Here is a 19647-nt window from a genome sequence, read left to right as displayed (position 1 = left end):
AGTATTTCCTGGAGAAATCTTAGCAGGGGGAATTCCGGGAAGAATTTCTAGAGGAATTCCTTGGAGAATTTCTGGAAAATAGAACTTTTGGAGGAATTTTTTGGCGATATTCCTGGACAAATTTCTGGTGTAATCCCTTAAGAAATTCTCGGAGGAATTCCTGGAGGGATTCTTGGAAAAAGCCTTGGAAGAATTTCTGGAGAAATTCTTGGAGGAATCCCTAGGATGATTCTCGGAGGAGTTCTTGGCGAAAGTAGAGGAATTCCTGAAGAAATTCTTAAATAAATTCCTGGAGGAAATTTTCGAGAAAATTCTGAAGCAATCCCTGGAGAAATTCTCGGAGAAAACCCGAAAGAAGTCCTTGGAGAAATTCCCGGAGTACTCCCAGGAGCAATTTCTGGAGGATTTCCTGAAAGAATTCTTAGTGGAGTTAATGAAAAAATTCCGGGAGAAATCCCTGGAGTAATGTCTGGAAAAATTCCTGAAGGAATCCTTCAAGGAACTTCCGGAGAAATTCCAGGAAAAAATCCTATACAAATCCCTGGATGAATCACTGGAGGAAATCCTGAAAGAATCCGTTTAGGAATTTCTAGAAGAATTACTGGAGCAATTTTCTAAGGAATTCCCGGACCAATTCCTGGAGGGTATCTACGAGGGAATTCCAGGAAGAATTCCCGGAGGAACTCTTGGAGGAATTCTTGAAGAAGTGCCGGGAGGCGGGAGGAATTGCTGGGGAAAATCCCGGAAGACTTCCTAGAAGAGTTCCCCTGGGAATTCTTGAACGAACTCCTGGGAGACTCCTAGAGAAATCCGTCGAAGAGTTCCTGAAGATGGATAATCATTGTAGAAATGTCAGGACAAATCTTTGAAGAAATTCCTGTACAAATCGCTGGTGGAATCACTGGAGGAAATCCTTCATCGTACTCGGAAAGTTGGCTATCGGATAATTATGCCCCTATTATTATTAAAAAATCTCGTACGGGTTTCTAAATAATATCTATGCTGCCCATAACTGCATAACAGTCACATTCGACAAAAGTAGGCATTGCTCAAAATGGAGTTTATAGTTTGCAACATGCGCTAGTATGAAGACGATACGAAATTTCAAAAAAATTGTCAATAATTTAAAATTCATCCTTTTGCAATGAAATTTTCTACAGCTCTTCTTGTATGCTGGACGAATAGTTAAAAAAATATTCAGACCAAAATATTATTGCTATTACGCTTTGACACCAGTATGTATTTCCAGTGTGACTATTATGCGGTTACATTCATAAATTTTAGCCAATGAGACAAAACGACTTGGTATTTCTTTCACATTTTGCAGAACAAACTTAAAAAGTTCATTTGGGTGGATGAAAGTACTGATGATTGGGAGATGATCCCCGGAATTAACTCAATATTGGCAAAAAATGCAAATGTTACAATTATGCAGTTATGGGCAGTATGGAGAAAGAAAGTTCTAGAGGGAATTCTGAAGCAATCCATGGAAGATTTTCTAAATGAACTTTTAAAAGAAATACGTGACAGACTTTCCATAAGGAATTCTCGAATCCTTTGATAAATTCAAGGAGGAATCTCTGAATGATTTCCAGGAAAATATATTTGGAAGAATTACTGGAGGAATTTTTGGAAAAGTTTCTGAAGGAACTATTAGAGAAATTCCTGAACGAATCTTTGGTGGAACTTCTAAAAGACAATTTAGAAAATCTTTGTATGAATATTCGGCACAATTCCTACAGAAATCTTTGGAATTCTTGGAAGGCTTCCTAAGGAACTCCTCGATAGAATGCAAAAAGAAATTGGTGGAAAATCCTTGAATATCTGAAAGATTTTTTAGAAGAATTTCTAGAGAGGTCACTGGATGAATGTCTGTAGGTATTTTTAGAAACAATCTTTGGAAAAGTTAACAAAAAATCATTGGAAGAATTTTCAAAATTTCGAAAAAGCAGTGTTTGGAAAATTATTATAGGATTATCTGGTGAAATCCTTAAAAATGGCAGAGTTTGTGGGGGAAATCCTGGAAGGTATTCCTGAAAATCTTGGGAGAACCGTTGAAGAAATCCCTAGAAGATAGCCTGGAGGTAGTTTTTTTTTGTGAAATTCCTGTAATTATCCTTGGACCAACTTCTGGAATAATTTGTGAAGTACTGGAGGAATATTTGGTAGACATTTTGGAAAGCACCTCGAATACATTTCTAGAGCAATCGAATGCTTAGAGGAATTTCTGGAAGAATCCTTGTAGGAATTATTGGAAGAATCCGTGGAGGAACCCTGGAAGATAGCTTAGAGGAGTTCTTTAAGAAATCACTGAATAAATGTCGGAATGGACGTCTTATGAAATCTGTTGCATTAATCTTTGGAAGAAATAATTGAAAAATAACTGAGAAACCATTAGAAAAAATCTGGAAAAATGCTTGAAGGAAGTTTTCAAAGGAATTACTAGGGAAGTTTTGAAAAAAAAAAAATATGTAGGAAAAAGCTTGGAAAACAGCTTATATTAGAAGAATTCTTGAATGTGTTCATAGAAAGGTTCATAGAAAGGTTTTTCATTTTTTGAAAGAATTTATGAGTGAATTCTCAGACTACTATTTAGAAGTACTAGTGGAAGATGGAAAAATGCCTTCAACCATTAGCAAAACTAGGATAAATAAAATAGATTTTTTATACTTATATCTGTAGTGGCAATCCCTGTTCGGTATAACTGCCGAACACTCTTTAGTGTTCGAGTATGATTGTGATCATATATCTGATAAATAATAAAGCTTAGTCTTGTCTTGACTACGAACGTACTCGGTCACAGTTGTTATTCATAATGAAGAACGTCTCTCTCGCTTAGCTCGTTATAACAGTGGCGACGAGGATGGGATGTAGGAGTTTCTGCTACCATGACGGATTCTGTGCAACAAACAGGCTGCAGCAGAACACACATATTTCATGTTGGATATTGCGACATTTGCACCCATTTAGACTCGGCCGAAATTCATTATAATCACAGTCGAATTTCGCACACGACTTCGCAGCGGCTGGCATACACAAGGTCGGTTGAGTTCATGACAGGGGCGTCGGATGCACAACAGGCTAACAAAATAAGTTTGATTAGTGTGAAATTTCGCTGAGAAATGAAGATTCAGTGGATTCTCAAATTATCACAATAGTCTAAACATTAATGAGAAACCCAATAGCGCCTAAGAGGAATGTGAAGAAAGAAGATTGCAGGGCAGCATAACTGAAAATTTATCAGTGTTCGAATTGTGTTAATCTAGAATTTTATAATGTTCGATCGATTTGTAAATGTATGTTAAATATTCTTATATGTCTAGCTCAAAAACTACGTTATTGAACTATCAATTAAAGGGGGAAGGATTGTAGTGGCAATCCCTGTTCGGTATAACTGCCGAACACTCTTTAGTGTTCGAGTATGATTGTGATCATATATCTGATAAATTATAAAGCTTAGTCCTGTCTCGACTACGAACGTACTCGGTCACAGTTGTTATTCATAATGAAGAACGTCTCTCTCGCTTAGCTCGTTATAACAATATCTACAATAGTTATTTATGTAACGAGTTGCAAAAAGTTGATTTTTTCAGCACGAGTCGTACATTTATCCAACGAGGCTTGCCGAGTTGGATAAATTCGAAGAGTGCTGAAAAAGTCGAGTTTTGCAACGAGTTCCATACAAAATTTTATGCAATGACTTTTTTCATAATGCAACTCATTTGAGTTGCATAATGTTCATAATGCAACTCAAATGAGTTGCATTATGAATATTATGCAACTATTTTTCATTATGCAACTCATTTCAGTTGCATTATGAACCGGTATGGAAAAGTTGGCCATTATGATACTGAAATGAATAGTATGAAATAGAAATTATGACACTGAATTGCATAAAGTTTATTATTGTCAATTCGATTGGAAACCGGAATTTTCAAACAACTTACACAGCGTAACAAAAATTACCTTTTGGTCTGTCTCAAGAGCAAACTTATGTGTCTCCGAAGGATTTTGGGCCGCTGAATCCGAATCCGAGCTCAGATTAGCTCTAACACGTCACAATTTTGAGCTATACCTCAATTTATAGGGCAAAATATGCGATTTTGGGCTTTTTTGACTGCAAGCCATTAAGCAAGGAAATATTTTTTAAGGCAATCAAAAGGTCAATTGGTCAATTAACATCTAAATTAACGACTCATGCACAATATTTCGTTTTACCAAATCGAATTTGATAGTTTTAAGCGATTTATGTTAGGTACGATATTTCCCATACAAGTCACCCTCCAAAAGTTGCATGCAAGTTTACATACTAACATAAAATGCTTAAATCTCTCAAATTTGATTTGGTAAAACGAAATATTTTGCATGAGTCCTTAATTTAGATGTTATTTCTAGAGCTCGATTTGAATAGGTCGTATGTGCTTTCGTCGATATAAAAATCGATCAGTTTGTTTTAGTTACTGTAGCAATATTAATTATTTTTCAAGGACTTTTAGTGATTGAACGGAAAGCCTGTTTAGTAAGGAATCAGCAGTATGTATAAGTTTTGTTTAATTTCAACAGCTTTCGCTTCAATAAGCGAATCCAACTGATCGAATTTATTATCGACGAAAGCACATACGACCTATTCAAATCGAGCTCCAGATTTGACCAATTAACCTTTTGATTGCTTAAAAAAAATATTTCCTTGCTTAATGGCTTGCAGTCAAAAAAAGCCTAAAATCGCATATTTTGCCCTATCAATTGAGGTATAGCTCAAAATTGTGACGTGTTAGAGCTAATCTGAGCCCGGATTCGGATTCAGCGGCCCAAAATCCTTCGGAGACACATAACCCAAGTAACAATTTTAATTTTATCAAAGTTTTTTAGCGATTCATAAATCTTACATAAAACCATTGATGCCGACTTGAAAATGCTCTCGAGTTCTTGTATGCCTCAATAAGCCCACGTTCTGGCTAGTTGGCCCAGTCTTATTAGGGTCTACAGGACTTCGTATGCAAACCGGCTTAGGATTTCGGGTTGTATCATAGTTTTATCAATCTTCTAAATAAAACCATCTTCTGACTTGTCAAATAATTGCTTTGATTATTTTTCACTCTCAATGTTCGATCATCAGAATAAATTATGCTTGGTTGTTTATCCAGCCATCAATTGGAACACGCTCAGAAAACCGTTCTGATAAACGTGAACAAACAAACGCAAATATGAGAACAATCAAATATACACCGTGAACTGGAACTAGTTCCAGCTGTCAATAAGCTATTTTACGAGACGTTCTACCGGTGGGCCGCTCAATGTTATTGTTTACATTTGATGTTTTTGTTTTCGCAAAAAGTAGCATAACATGTGGTGAGCGCCAATCAGATTTTTGCTGGCAGAGATGTTTCGGTTTCTAATGCGGCATGTATCAATCCCCCGAGCTGTATGATGTCACTAGCAGATGAAAAAAACATTCCCACGGTCTACGGATATTAATTATAGTGGGCGGATTGACGCATTTTTGCAGATAAATGAACCCCGTTTATTGGATGGGCCCGTATCACATGTTATGCTAACGAAAATGTAAATAAATGGGCCCACCGGTTGGACTTCAAAGCTGGTAAACATTCAAAAAACAGCTGATTTGAAACGTCTCATAAAATGCCTTATATGGGTGTTCTAGAAAACGTGAAATCTAGTTCACGGTGTACATTTCTTATTGTTGTTATCGTTGCTATGCATAGTTCCCGTTTGTTCCCGTTGCCGTGACTGGGAGTGCACGTATATCGGAACGGACTTTTTTGCGTGAAAGATGCAGATATGGAATTCAGATTTGTTTTCCTATTTAATACGTGTCAGTGACTGTGATAATGACAAAAACTAAGTGCGCCACACAAACTATGCATAATTTGGCAGTTAAATGCATTTAATTTACTCGGCGGAATTGGGTGCAAAAAAGGTTTTTTTTTTGTAATTACGTTGCTTATTGCCCTACTTTTCACTCGCGGTTGCAACGATAAAACGGCCTACTTTTCTCCACTAAAACAAAAGTGCCGAAAAGTACTACTTTTCGGCACTCTTAAAAGTGCTGAAAAGTAACACTTTTCGGCACTTTTGTCAGCACATACATTTTGCTCACTACCGCGTTTTCCGTAGATACAGCTGTTGCTCCTACATCCAATTGGGTTCTTTAGGGGTATCTAGATTATTGCATAATCGGAATCTCCGTCCAAAAATTAGTCGAAATCCAAAATTTCATCATTTTAGGTGCCCGGGAACTATTTTTAAAATTCATTTTAAGTTTGTATGGGGATTTTTTTTTGTTCGGGGCGAACTGTCACTTTATCGATTGAACTGTCATTCTATCCACGGAAATTAAAACTGTTTTGTTTATTTAACCATCAAAACAAAGGAATCGGAACGCAATAAAATCACGTTATACTCAGAAAAATGAGCTCTTTCGATTAGGCTAAAGAAAAAGGGAATATTTAATTCACTAAACAACCCAATTAGCAGCTCGAATCCAAATCAGGACTATTCACGTTCCGATTCGGGCCGCTGATCAAGTGCAGAAGCAGCAGCAGATGCTACTTTTGCTCCTTCTGATGTTGCTGATTGAAGACGACGACGAAGACGGGAACTTGAAAATTTGTGACACCTTCTACACCACAGCCTACCTGATCGAACAAAAACCTGCGTCGGTGCGCATGGATGCTTCCACGTGGTTCCTCCTGATTTCATGTACAGTATGCGGCAGGAAAAAATGCGAAAGTGTTTTCCAACTTCAAACCTCATTTTCGTCCATTTGACATTAACCAATCTATGTTTCAACGTTCCATGATCTATAATAGGCTAGTTTTCTGAAAAGTTAATTAAAAAATTTCCCATTTTGGTCACTAATTTTTACAGGGCGGCGCCTGAAGATGAAGACAACCAGAATTTGCAAACCGCAGAAAATCACACAGGTCGCTAAATTTCGCATCTGATAAAACAAAATTTTTGATTTTCTCTACAATATCATCAAATATATGTACTTATTTCATCTGCTATGTGAAACTACATGGCTCTGGATCAGTGTGGTCTGGTTGTTCATCGAATTTGAGCTAATTTTGTTACTGTTATAGTCGTTTTGTTTAATGACCATTGGGCGCGCAGTTTATTGATATCCGCTTATTAGGCCAACATTATCACATGTTAAACATCAAATATGTTCATTTTTATTTTTCAGCGCTAGAATATAGACATTGACTGATACACTGTCATGAAAAAATAGTCATATATATCCCATATTTAGCGTGTAATAGTGCCTTGAACTTTTCGCATTTTTGCCTGCCGCACCCTGTATGTGTAGCTAGATAGATTATCCGGAACGGGAATTTTTTCGTAATTACAAAAAATGTTGTATGCAACTCGTTGCAAAACTCGATTTTTTTCAACACTCGTCGTATTTATCCAACTCGGCAAGCCTCGTTGGATAAATGTACAACTCGTGCTGAAAAAATCATCATTTTGCAACTTGTTGCATAAATAACTATTTCAACACAGCGGAGTTTTATGCAATTATGCAATTTTTCTGACAAAATAAAATGACGGGAACGTGTTGTATGGTTCAATTTGATCCTAAGCTGTACGTGAAATCATAAAATTGAGTAATGATTTTTCTGTATTTACATAAATTATCCCGGCTAGGCGACATATTTTTCTGATAAAACTCTGTGTTCCTGATGATTCCTCCAATAGGGCTAACCCTCCTGAGGTAGTCATAACTGAGCTCATGATAGAACTAGCGATTTTATCACAGCATGTTTTTGGTTTATGTTACGGCCACGAAATCTTTTGTTGGTTTTATGCATTGCCTCACAGTGTATTTGTTTACAAAAAAAAAACTCCCCGACAACAACCGCAAATGCAAGTTTTATTGAAATGGTATATAATAAGTGATAAAACCAATTCATGTCTACTTGCAAGTCTTTAATTGAAGATGTTTATAGCAGAAGTTATATGATAGTTTTATGGAACGCCAAAGGTTCAAAGTAAAAAACTACCACATAAAACTAATTTAGAACAACTAGCTTTTTGATATGCTCGTTTAAAACCAGGATAAAACATGAATAAACCTTCAAGGCATGCTGATTGTTACTTGGGAAGTTTGCTCTTGAGACAAAAAAAATGTTGCGCTGTGTTATATTACGAATCTGATAGCTAAATTTAAAAGTCTGGCTTTGAAACGAATTGATGATACATACAATGATTATCTCTTTAATAACTCGACACAAAAATGTCAGAAAAGTGACATGTACTGATATTTTCCATTGAAAAAATCAACAAACCCACCAAAAGCGGAAAAAAATATTAAGGCAAATTAACTCCATTTCAAACACATTAAATTGCAATCAATCAAGAAAAGTCCACATCAGTAGCCCAAATATCCGCACCGCTTGACCAGCTTCAGCAGCTCCGGTTTGCAAATCAGGTTTTTATACAGGGCCGACTGCAGCTCCTTGTACTGAAAGTGCGGCGGAAAGGGCATATCCTCCAGGGCGCATATGTACGTCCGCCCTTCACTATCCCCGACGAGCGCACTTCGACCGCAGTTTGTAAATTTGACCACCGTCAGAGCGGTTGTGGAATCTCCGAACGTGGTGAACGAAGCCGGCTTCAGCATCCGTCTTTTGAGATCCCACAGCTGAACGGAGTCCTGCGTCACGCTGATGATAATCGTCGAGTTGACCGGTGACCAGTGGGCGGCCTGGATTGGACCGAAGCCGGTGGATAGGGTTAGTATCGGTTCGTTGATATCTTCGATCCAAATCCGAATGCACCAATCGCCGCCGCAAGTCAGAAACACCTTCGGACTCCAGGGCGAGTACTCGATGCCGAAAACACCTCCGCTGTGCATGCGAGACACTCCCGAATGCTGGTACGAGTAGTTGATCGAACATCTGTGAACGCATCCTTCATCCGTTCCGATAAAATAGATGTCCTTGCGAACTGGATGTATCTTCAAGCTTAAGGCCTGTGGGTGACGATCGGCATCGATGCCGTCTTTCTTCTTTTCCACCTCGATCCCCTCAGTTTCGCATTCGACCCGATCCAGCCTCAGCTGCGTGTACCCGATCAGATAGTGACCAATGTTCAAAGTGTACTTCATGATCGTGCCATCTTGCGATGCCGTCAAAATCTCATCCTTATCGTCGTCCGACTCGATCCACTCAATATCCCAAATCGGTTCGAACCCGGGCGACGACTTCCGCTCGGATACCCCGACAGGCCTCTGTGAGTTATCCATAATGTCCCAAATCTGCACCGATCCATCGTACAATCCAACGGCCAACAACTGTGGCGTCTTCTTGGAAAAGGCCACTGCAGTAACCGGCACCGAAAACTGATACCGCCTTTCCGGGTTGACCGGATTCTTGATACTCCAGACGCACACGTACCCCGAGCTACGATCGTCGAACTTGGTAAACCGATAGATCCCATACGCGATCGCTACGATATCCCCATTCGCTGGACACCAACTTGCACTGCCTACGGCTTTGCCAGACGTTTCTACCGTCTTGTACGTCCACAGCGTTTCCAATCGATACAAATACTTAGCATCGACGTCCAACGGATCCGGCATGTACATGTTCCGGAACCGTTTCTGCTTCTCCCGGTAGACGTTCCCAGCCAACAACCGCTCCAGGATCATCGACGACAGGTGGAAGTTCTCACTCTTGTTCAGCATATCGTCAATGTCTTCCATTCCTTCGCGCGAATACGTCGTTATCTCAATCTTCGACGACGCCTCCGCCAGATCGATCTCCTTCGTGTGCCTTTCCAAATCATTATAGGTATCGTACATATCGTAGTTCGACACAAACGAGGCCACCTCTTGCCTCCTGATCCGCTCCGTATTGACGCCACGTGACTTCAGCAGCATTTCGGGTGTTTGCGCCTCGGCGGCCGCCATCGCCGTACGGCGGTTTTTCTTCTTGTTGTCGTAATAGGCGTTCTGCTCCAGCACGGCAGCTGCCTCGTCCGAGTCCCGTGCCACGGTGTGACTGGCCGATTCGTAGAGGATGATGTTGTCGGTTTCCGTGAGCAGGATCTTGACGTGGTACGTCTTGGCGTCCTTTTCCAGCGACGGACTACGGCGATCAATCACGCCGCTGAAGTCCGGTTCCTGGTCCAGGTCAAAGGCTTCCACCTTGTCGGGGGCCTGGAAAGATTCGGAGATTTAGGATAGTTAGGTTGGTTGGATAGTGAATAAATAAGCGTGAGGCAATGGATCCCTCAAAAACCTAAAACGGCCGCTATGGAATCAACAGATAGCGCCACAGTAGCCTTGTGTGTTTGACATAACTCAGCTGCTGTCACAATGTTAAAGTCCATATACGGTGGCGCCGTTGTTTGATACGGCGAAACCCAACAAACTTTGCTTCATTGATCCATTGGTAAAGATTATAGAGACGATAGAGATGAGTATACGCAGAAGTGGATGTATCGAGTATGTAATCTATGTTCATCATAGCAAATGGAAATCTTCCACATTCTGATTGATGAATGGAGCATTTCCGAAATTATGGACATCATAACCAATCCGACTAAAGGATGAAGCTAGGCGAATAGGATTAGTCATTAATATGTCGAAGACAAAGTACATGATGGCAAAGGACTCTAGGGAGGAATTACGCGCCCGCCACTCCGAATTTCTATCGTCGGTGATGAAACTGACGCGGTTGAAGAATTCGTGTACTTGGGCTCACTGGTGACCGCCGACAACGACCCCAGAAGAGAAATTCGGAGGCGCATTGTGGTAGGAAATCGAGCTTACTTTGGACTCCGCCGATTTCTACGATCAAATAAAGTTTGCCGTCACACGAAGTGTACTATCTACAAAACGCTGATTAGATCGGTAGTTCTCTATGGGCTGGGCACGAAGCATGGACTCTACGTGTAGAGGACCAACGCGCTCTTGTAGTTTTCGAACTGAAGGTGTTGCGTACCATCTATGGCGAAGTGCAGATCACAGAAGGGACTTGGAGAAGGCGAATGTACCACGAGCTGCATCAGCTGCTGAGAGAACCAACCATCGTCCACACCACGAAAATCGAAAGCCTATAGTGGACGGGTCACGTCATCAGGATGTGGGATAGCAACCCGATTAAAATGGTTCTCGTCCATCAATTTCTTCCAGAAAATAATTCAGGAATATCTTCATATATCCTTCCACGGATTGTTCCAATTGCTCCTTCAAGATTTTTTCCTTATATGTTTCCAAGGAATTCTCTGGAAATTCATGTAGGGATTCCTAAATATATTTTTTTTGCATTTTTTGACAACAAATACTCCAAAGATTGCTTGTCAGAAATTCCTAGAATTCCACAGAAAGTGTATCAGAAATTTTCCAAAAATGCATTCAATGATTCATTTTGACAATCGTACAGAGTTTTTTTTTGAACAATTTCTTCAAGAGTTTAGGATTTCTTCCGTGCAAATCGTCGAAGAATTTCAAAAGGAATTCCAAGAAAAAAATGAATATTTTCAGAGAAATTTTTAAAGCATCATGGAGAAATAGAAAAAATACGTAGAAAATTCATAAGAAGCATTCCACCTTTCTGAGAAACACTGCAGGAATGCTGAGAATGACTCCTGTAGAAGTTTTAAGAAGTATGTCTGGAGGAAAATCCCAAAAAGAAATTACGGGGAAATCAGGAACTCCGGAAAAAATCGTTGAGAGAATTCGAAGAGAATGCATTTGGAGAGTTTCTACAGCAAATATTGGAGGAATACCTGGTGGATTGCAAGGAAGAATTCCTGGATAAATCCTTGGAATCATCCTAGAGCAGCCTTGCATAAAATTCTAGAGAAATCTTTTGAGGAATTACCGGAAGAAGATCTTGATTTTTTGGCGAATCCTTGGCAAATTTTGAGAAAAAATCCGAAGGAATACTTAGGAGAATTCCTAGGAAAATTCTTGAAAAAAAGATTTCTGCTGGACTATTTTTTGGAATATTATCTCCTTTTTTCAACGGCTCCTCCATAAATAATTTCTGGAACTCTTTTATTTTTTTAAATTATTACTAGATTTTTTTTATAAATTCTCCAGGACTTTTTAAAAGGGTTTGTCCAACAATAATTCTTCCTGTCTCTAGAGATTGTTCAAGGATTTCTTCTAGAACACCTCCAAGTAGTTCTGAAGCTGTACAGACTGCACGAAACTAAACACTAGACAAGAGACACACGGAGCATGTACCAGTGGATACTGGATACGGAGAAGAAACTATCCCGCTTGGAGCGGGAATCGAACCCTCACCCATAGCACGGTGCGATTAGAAGTTCGGTGACCCTAACCGCACGGCTACGAGGCTCCACACGACACAAGACTAGTTTTAAGAATTCATCCAAGGACTTCAGAAGGTTATTTTTTTTTCGAGAAGCCCATCGGTAATTCTTCAATGGATTTATCCTGAAAATCGTATAAGATACCTTCCAAGAATTTGTTCAATCGACAAAACATCCAGGAATTCATTTAAGTATTTCTCCAGAAAAACTTTCAAGGATTCCTCTAGGAACTCTCACAATAATTTCTTCAAGAACTCTTCCATAAAATCTTCTAAGGACCCCAACAGGAGCCCAAAACTTCACATAAATTCTCACATGGTTTTTTTTTCGGTATACTAACTAATTAATACTGCAACAATTGTTCAAAAAAAAAAAATACCATGATTTCTCCAAAAAATCATTTAAGGATTGCATGAATATGCTCCAAGGATTCACCAAGGTATACTTTAACCATTTTTCCAAGAATTCCAGAAAATCTTCCAAGGGGTTCTTTCAGCAATTCTTACAAGAACTCCTCAATAAATTCTACGTGAGACTACTCGAATAATTCTTCGAAGATCTTTTTCAGGAATTGCTCTACGTGTGTTATTTATTTATTTTTTCTACAGAGTATGCATAAAATTCTTCCAGTTTTTAAAAGAATGCTTCTTAAATTATTCCAAACATTTCTCTAGAAATTCCTCCGAGAATTCTACCGGGCTCTCTTTCAAAGATTCCGCCATGAATCCAAAGGCTTCTTTCAGCCATTCGTAGAAAAAAAATATATTTCACCAGGGATACCTTTGGATTTTTTTTCCAAATAATTCTTCAAAGGTCTTGCAAGGGTTCAGAATTATTTCCAAAAACTACTTTTCCAAGAAATCATTCCCAAAAATTAACTCTCTAAGAAATCTTTAACAAATTTTGCTGAACATCTTCCAAGAATTCTTCCTGTGGGTGAATTCCGACACACAATTTCTTCGAAGAGAAGAAAATTTTCTTGCTGGTGGGCAATGGAAGAAAATTTCTTCTCTTCGAAGAGATTGTGCGCCGGAATTCGCCCACTGGATTATGAAAAAATAACAAAATTTCTTTTGAGAAATTATCATTTTTTCCTAAATTTACAAAATTTCTTTTTGAAAGATTCTGTCTTGAATATTACGAGATTTTTTTAAACATTCCAATAAAATCATGTGTTGCATCTAAGGTTTCATCACAATTCGACATAAGAAATTTCAAAGAGAATCTGTTCAGATAAAACTACTGAATTTTTGCAACAAGAACTTCCAAATCATGGAGATTTATTGGAGCAAATACCTCCTGAAGTCTTTGCAAACCATATTCAATGAAAATTTGAAAATGATTGAATTAAGTTATTGCGAAAAAAAAAACCTGGAGAAACGTTTATGCGAGTTTGTGGAAGAATTAAAAAAAAGTTTATGATAAATTTTTAAATTATCCAATTAAAAAACTCGGAATAACTGTCATCGATGGAAAAAAAATGTAGTGCATTTCTCGATTGAATCTCCGAATCACTACACGAAGAAAACTCGCAATTCTCAAAAATCCGTCGAAATTTCTTACAGGAATTTCTACCACGAATTTCTGCAACTTTTTTTACCCATATTATCTGAAGCAATCTCTGGATGAATTATTGGGATAATGTCAGAAGCGTTAAAAAAAACATTCAGATTTTCATAGATAAACTCGTGAAATAATCTTTAGAAAAGCAACTGGGAAGCCCGATGATCCCCATTTATCAATTCGGCACCAACATTTCAAAAGGGCGTAACTGAATTTACAACCAATGCCTTCTCACAAAGCTGTGGAGCGTATCCCATTCCTCTCGAGCAATCCACTAGCACAAATAGAAAGATAAAATCCTCCTCTTTCGATTAATGGATGTGAATTGCGTGAGATGAATGAAATACGACCCACAGCTCTGTGAGAAGGCATTGGTTGCAAAAGCAGTTACGCCCTTTTGAAATGTTGGTGCCGAATTTATGTTACAAGCTCTATTTTCCGGAACCATTCCTGTCATCTCAAAGCACCATGAAGGAACCCTAGAGAACTTCCTGAAGAAATTCTTGAAAAAAATCTGTAGAAATTCTCGAAGAAACTTATAAAAAATGCCCAATGTAGTTTCTTGAGCAATTCCCCATAGAACTTCTTGAGGGACTCCTGGAGGCATCCTTGAAATTCCGACAGAACTTCTGAAGAAAATTCCTGATAGACTTCAGGGGGAATCCCCGGAAAAAAAAAATCCAGAAGATACGTCTTGAATTTCTCAAAATATTGGTAAACTTCTTGAGGAACTCCGGATGAAGGTTCTGGATGAATCCAAAATGAAGCTCCTTGAGGAATTCCCGATAAAACTTTTGGAGTTGCAAGATTTAACTCCTGAAGAATTTACGAAGGAACTATAGAAGATTCCCGATGGAAATCCTGGATGATGGAGAAATTCCTAAAATAACTTTTGGAAATAACAAGAAAACTCTTGGAGAAATCCTCAAAAAAAAAACTCCCGGAAGAATGTCCGGTGGAGTTCCTGTGTAAAGATTCCCAAAGGATCTCCTGGAGAAATCCCTAATGGAATTCCAGGAGAGTTCCCATTGGAACACCTGGTGGAATATCCAATAGCGCTCCTGTAGAAATTACGAAAGAAATTTTTGAAAAAAAACCCAAAGAACTCCTGAAGCAGTTGTTGGGGAAACTATTAAAAAAATTCCAAATGAATTCTTAGAGAAATTCTCAAAGAAATTTTTGAAAAATTTTCCAAAGGAATTTCCAATAATACTCCTGAAACTCCAATTTTTTGAACAATTTCCAATGGAACTTTAGGAGAAATTTCCGATGGAACTTCTGAAGGAATTCCAGATGGAACTGGAGAAATATCTAAACAAGTTTTTGGAAAAAATTCAAGGTATTCCTGAACAAATTCCTGAAACTACAACAAAAATTAAAAATAAAACTTTTGGAGAAATTCTCGAAGAAATTTCTGAAAGGAATACCTGATGAATTTTCAATAGAGCTCCAGTAGAAATGCATAGGGAAACTATTTGAAAAAAAAACAAGAAAACTCGAGAAGGAAATGACGGAGAAACTATTACAAAAAAAAACAGATATTTTTGGGGGAAATCCTTAAAGAATTTCTGAAGAAACTCCCGATAAACTTCCTGGGGAAGCTTCTTAAGTGATATCAGAAGTATTTCTGAATAATTGATCATCCTGTGCTGGAATTTCAGGGAAATTAAAAAAAAATACAATACCTTAAGAAATTGCTAGGGAATTCTGGGTATCCTGTAATTGTTTCATAAACAAATATGATAATAATCTTTTAATAGAGACTGCTACAATTGGCTTCTTTAGGGGTGTTGAGATAACTCCATATTCTGAATCTGCATGCCAAACTGAGCCGAAATCCAAATTTTCATGATTTTTGGAGCCCGGAAACCTATTTAAAAATCAATTTGAATTTTGTATGGGAGCGATTTGTCGAATCACCCCTCGTCGCATTTTGTACTGAGCGGAGCTGTCAAGCAGTTGCCCAGCTGTCAAAAGGTGATTTCGAAAAATTTCTTTGAAATTGATTTTAGGTACCAAAATAAAGCTCTAAAAATCTGAAAAAAAATCATAGTGGCTCAGAAACAGGTGCTCTTTCTAATAGAATCAAAAAATCAATAAATTTTTCGAAATTTAAAAACCCAATTATACCAGTTTTTTTAAGGAATATTCCAGAGATTGGAACAATAAACCCTACAGTGTTTTCTTGAGGACAATATTTAAAAAAATCTGTTCTCATATAACATTTAGGTTCGTTTTAAAGTGATACGGGACGCAGCGTTATTTTTCCTATCTTCCGTCTCGTTCTAACAATTTGCCTCGTGATTTTGAAGATGGTAATCTTGATTTGTATCGCACAGAAGAGGCTGAAAAACAATCAGAATATGCATTGCAAGTGAGCATACACAATGATAAATTTTTGTTACATAATATGAAGTAGAATGGTGAATATATAACGAAGCCACACCTCGAATTTTCGAGAGCACAAATCTGAACAACCGAATGTCGGTTTGCGCTGAAAAGTTGATCGATTGGTCACCACCAGCGAGTAACCCATCGATCAACTTTTCAGCTCAAGCCGACATTCGGTTCTTCAGGTTTGTGCTCTCGAAAATTCGAAGTGTGGCTTTGTTATATATGCACCTTAATACATGGAATTAGTACTATGTTTAAGTTTTGTCGTCTATAAGGTCAAAATCATTTTATTTGAAAACTTTCTAAGAGTTCCTTCGGATTATTTTGGCACTTCTTTTGGTAATGGATTACTCGCACGAGGCACAGGAGTAAAATCATTCAATTATGTTTGACACGAATGCACTCTTAGTGTAAAAGGTCATAAATATAAAAAAATCAATTATTTTGTGTGGCGAAAATCATATCAATTTAAATTTCTCAAAATGAAAACTTATGTCACGTCGTTCGTAAAATCCTTCTGCATTTTATTAGAGAACGTATACGATTATAATCAGACATTTCAGACAGCTTTCCCGGGAAGCTGACTAGACTGATAAGAGCAACGATGGACGGTGTGCAGAACAGCGTAAGGATTTCGGGTGAACTATCCAGTTCATTTGAATCTCGACGGGGACTACGACAAGGTGATGGACTTTCCTGCCTACTATTCAACATCGCCCTGGAAGGTGTTATGCGACGAGCCGGGGTACGATCTTCACGAAATCCAGCCAATTTGTATGTTTTGCGGATGACATGGATATTATTGCTAGGACATTTGGAACGGTGGCAGAACTGTACATCCGCCTGAAACGTGAAGCAGCAAAGGTCGGACTGGTGGTGAATGCGGCTAAGACAAAATACATGCTGGTAGGTGGGACTGAGCGAGACTGGACAAGCCTTGGCAGCAATGTTACGATAGACGGGTATACCTTCGAGGTGGTAGAAGAATTCGTCTACCTCGGTTCCTTGCTAACGGCTGACAATAACGTAAGCCGTGAAATACGAAGGCGCACCATCAGTGGAAGTCGTGCCTACTATGGGCTCCAGAAGAAACTGCGGTCAAAAAAGATTCACCCCCGCACCAAATGTACCATGTACAAGATGCTAATAAGACCGGTGGTTCTCTACGGGCACGAGACGTGGACGATGCTCGAGGAGGACATGCAAGCACTCGGAGTTTTCGAGCGACGGGTGCTAAGGACGATCTTCGGCGGCGTGCAGGAGAACGGTGTGTGGCGGAGAAGGATGAACCACGAGCTCGCTGCACTTTATGGCGAACCCAGCATCCAGAAGGTAGCCAAAGCCGGAAGGATACGGTGGGCAGGGCATGTTGCAAGAATGCCGGACAACAACCCTGCAAAGTTGGTGTTTGCTAACCATCCGGTTGGTACAAGAAGGCGTGGAGCGCAGAGAGCACGATGGGCGGACCAGGTGGAGCGTGATCTGGCGAGTGTTGGGCGTGACCGACGTTGGAGAGCTGCAGCTGTAAATCGAGTATTATGGCGGCAAATTGTTGATTCAGTATTATCATGAATTTGATGTTAACTAAATAAATGAATCAGACATTTCTTCATGAATTTCTTTAGCTTTCATTTTGAGAATTGACACAATTCCTTTGGGAATCTCGATTTTTTTTTTTTGATAATTATTTCGGAAATTTTACACGCGTTTTTTTTTTAAATTCTGCAGAAGTTCGTTTTGGTTTTCCTTTGGGTATTTATTTTGGGAATATTTTCATCAATGCTTCTGGGGATTCGTTGAGTTCTGATTTTTTTCGACAATTTATTTGTAAACTCTTTCGGTAATTGCGATCATTTCCTTCCAAAACTTCTTAGGCAATTCCTTCGATAATGCTCGCTGCAAACTTTTTGTTTTTTTGGCAACATTTTTGTTATTTATACAAGTTTTTAAACCCAAAAAAGTCGGAATACCCCATAACAAGTTTTTTTTTGCGAGTTTTACCTTTTTTTGTCTTTTTTTTTGACATTTTTTTTGAAATTTTCAATGTTATTCCCTGTGTTTATTCGGAAATTTCCTTTAAAAATTGTTCAGCCTAGTTCTCTAAGATTTCTCTCGGAAATTTCTTGTGAAAATTCTTTCAAATTGGAAAGTGGATGTTTGGATTGATTCGTCGGAAATCAGTTTGGGATGTCTTTCAGCAATCCCTTCGAGATCTCTTTGGCGTTATTTGTGGCAATTTGATTAGAAAATACTTTAGTAATTTTTAGCACTGCGTTCAGCTATTCCAATGCCAACCTGTTTGAAAATTGCTTTGTAATTTTGTTTTTGGAAAATTTCATGGAAGCTCCCATAGAATATTAAAAAAAAAAAAAAATCACAAAACAATTATTACCAAACAATGGCATTTATCTTGTTTTTTTTTATAATTCTTTTTAGGTCGTTCCTTTGAGATTTTCCTCAGCCATTCCATTGCAGATTCTTGAGTTTTTAAAAATTTGCTAGAGTATATTTAATAAACTTTTCAAAGTAATAACAGACAGAACACCGAAAGGAATTACCAAAGAAATTTGCCGGAGAAATTTCAAAAACATGGCAAAGAAGTTTACCAGCGATTTGACTTAGGAATTTTATAAGTATCTGGTGAATGGATTTTTAAAGGAATTACATAATTCGAAAAGAATTGCCAGAGAAAATTCCAAAAAGTAACGTTGAAAGGAGGATTCAAAAAGAAATTGCTTATGTATTTTCCAAAGGAATTTCTGGAGGAATTTTCTGAATAATTGCGGAAAGGATTCTCAAAAAAATGTACGCCGCGTAGTGAATGAATCTCGAACTAAATTAAAGCCAAACTTTATCAAACACCATATGTAACATATGTAAACAAAAAAAGGGATTTTAACATGAGGTGCTGAATTTCGTTAAGGTTGAAGGATTCGTAATCTTGTTTTGGGTGTCTTCTTCATCTTTTTGTTCTTAGTTTTATTTAATAATCATTGATTTGTTTTGTGTTTGTGAATCTGCTTAGTTGTGTGTGTGGCACAAAAACACGTGTTCCGTTTTACGATACCATTCCATGCGTGATAAGTATTGTAATTCGGTACATATAATTTCAAATTAATTAAAGATAAATTAAAATATCAATTTTACAACACACCCAATCTTCTTTTAAATAATTAAAAAAGTTAAGCACGTACATTTTTGTATTTTTTTTTAATTTAGACATTTTAAAAAATATTAAAATATTAGGTTTGATCATTGGTTTGGCGATAGTATATTTTTTCGCTCAGTCATCGTTGGACATAGAAAAGGATGAAGTTTTTCCTTTCTTTCAACTAAAGACAGGTGAGTCTGATCTCAGGATGCGGTCTAAGCTAATTAAAA

At 38.1% G+C, this 19647-nt stretch overlaps 1 protein-coding gene across 1 annotated transcript in view; it reads right to left on the bottom strand.

Annotated features, from left to right (window-relative positions):
• Positions 1 to 5950: 5950 nt before the first annotated feature.
• The window catches only part of LOC115255812 (dynein axonemal intermediate chain 4), a 20208-nt gene continuing 6511 nt past the window's right edge, over positions 5951 to 19647 (bottom strand). The window contains exon 3 of the mRNA XM_029853994.2: positions 5951 to 10183. Within this exon, the coding sequence (XP_029709854.1) occupies positions 8393 to 10183 (1791 nt within the window). The 3' untranslated portion in view covers positions 5951 to 8392. The remainder of the gene's footprint in view (positions 10184 to 19647) is intronic.

The sequence above is a fragment of the Aedes albopictus genome, chromosome 2 (genome assembly GCF_035046485.1).
Source record: "Aedes albopictus strain Foshan chromosome 2, AalbF5, whole genome shotgun sequence".
NCBI lineage: Eukaryota > Metazoa > Arthropoda > Insecta > Diptera > Culicidae > Aedes > Aedes albopictus.
The sequence above is the reverse complement of the archived record's forward strand: the minus strand, read 5'-3'. Positions and strand labels throughout refer to the sequence as shown.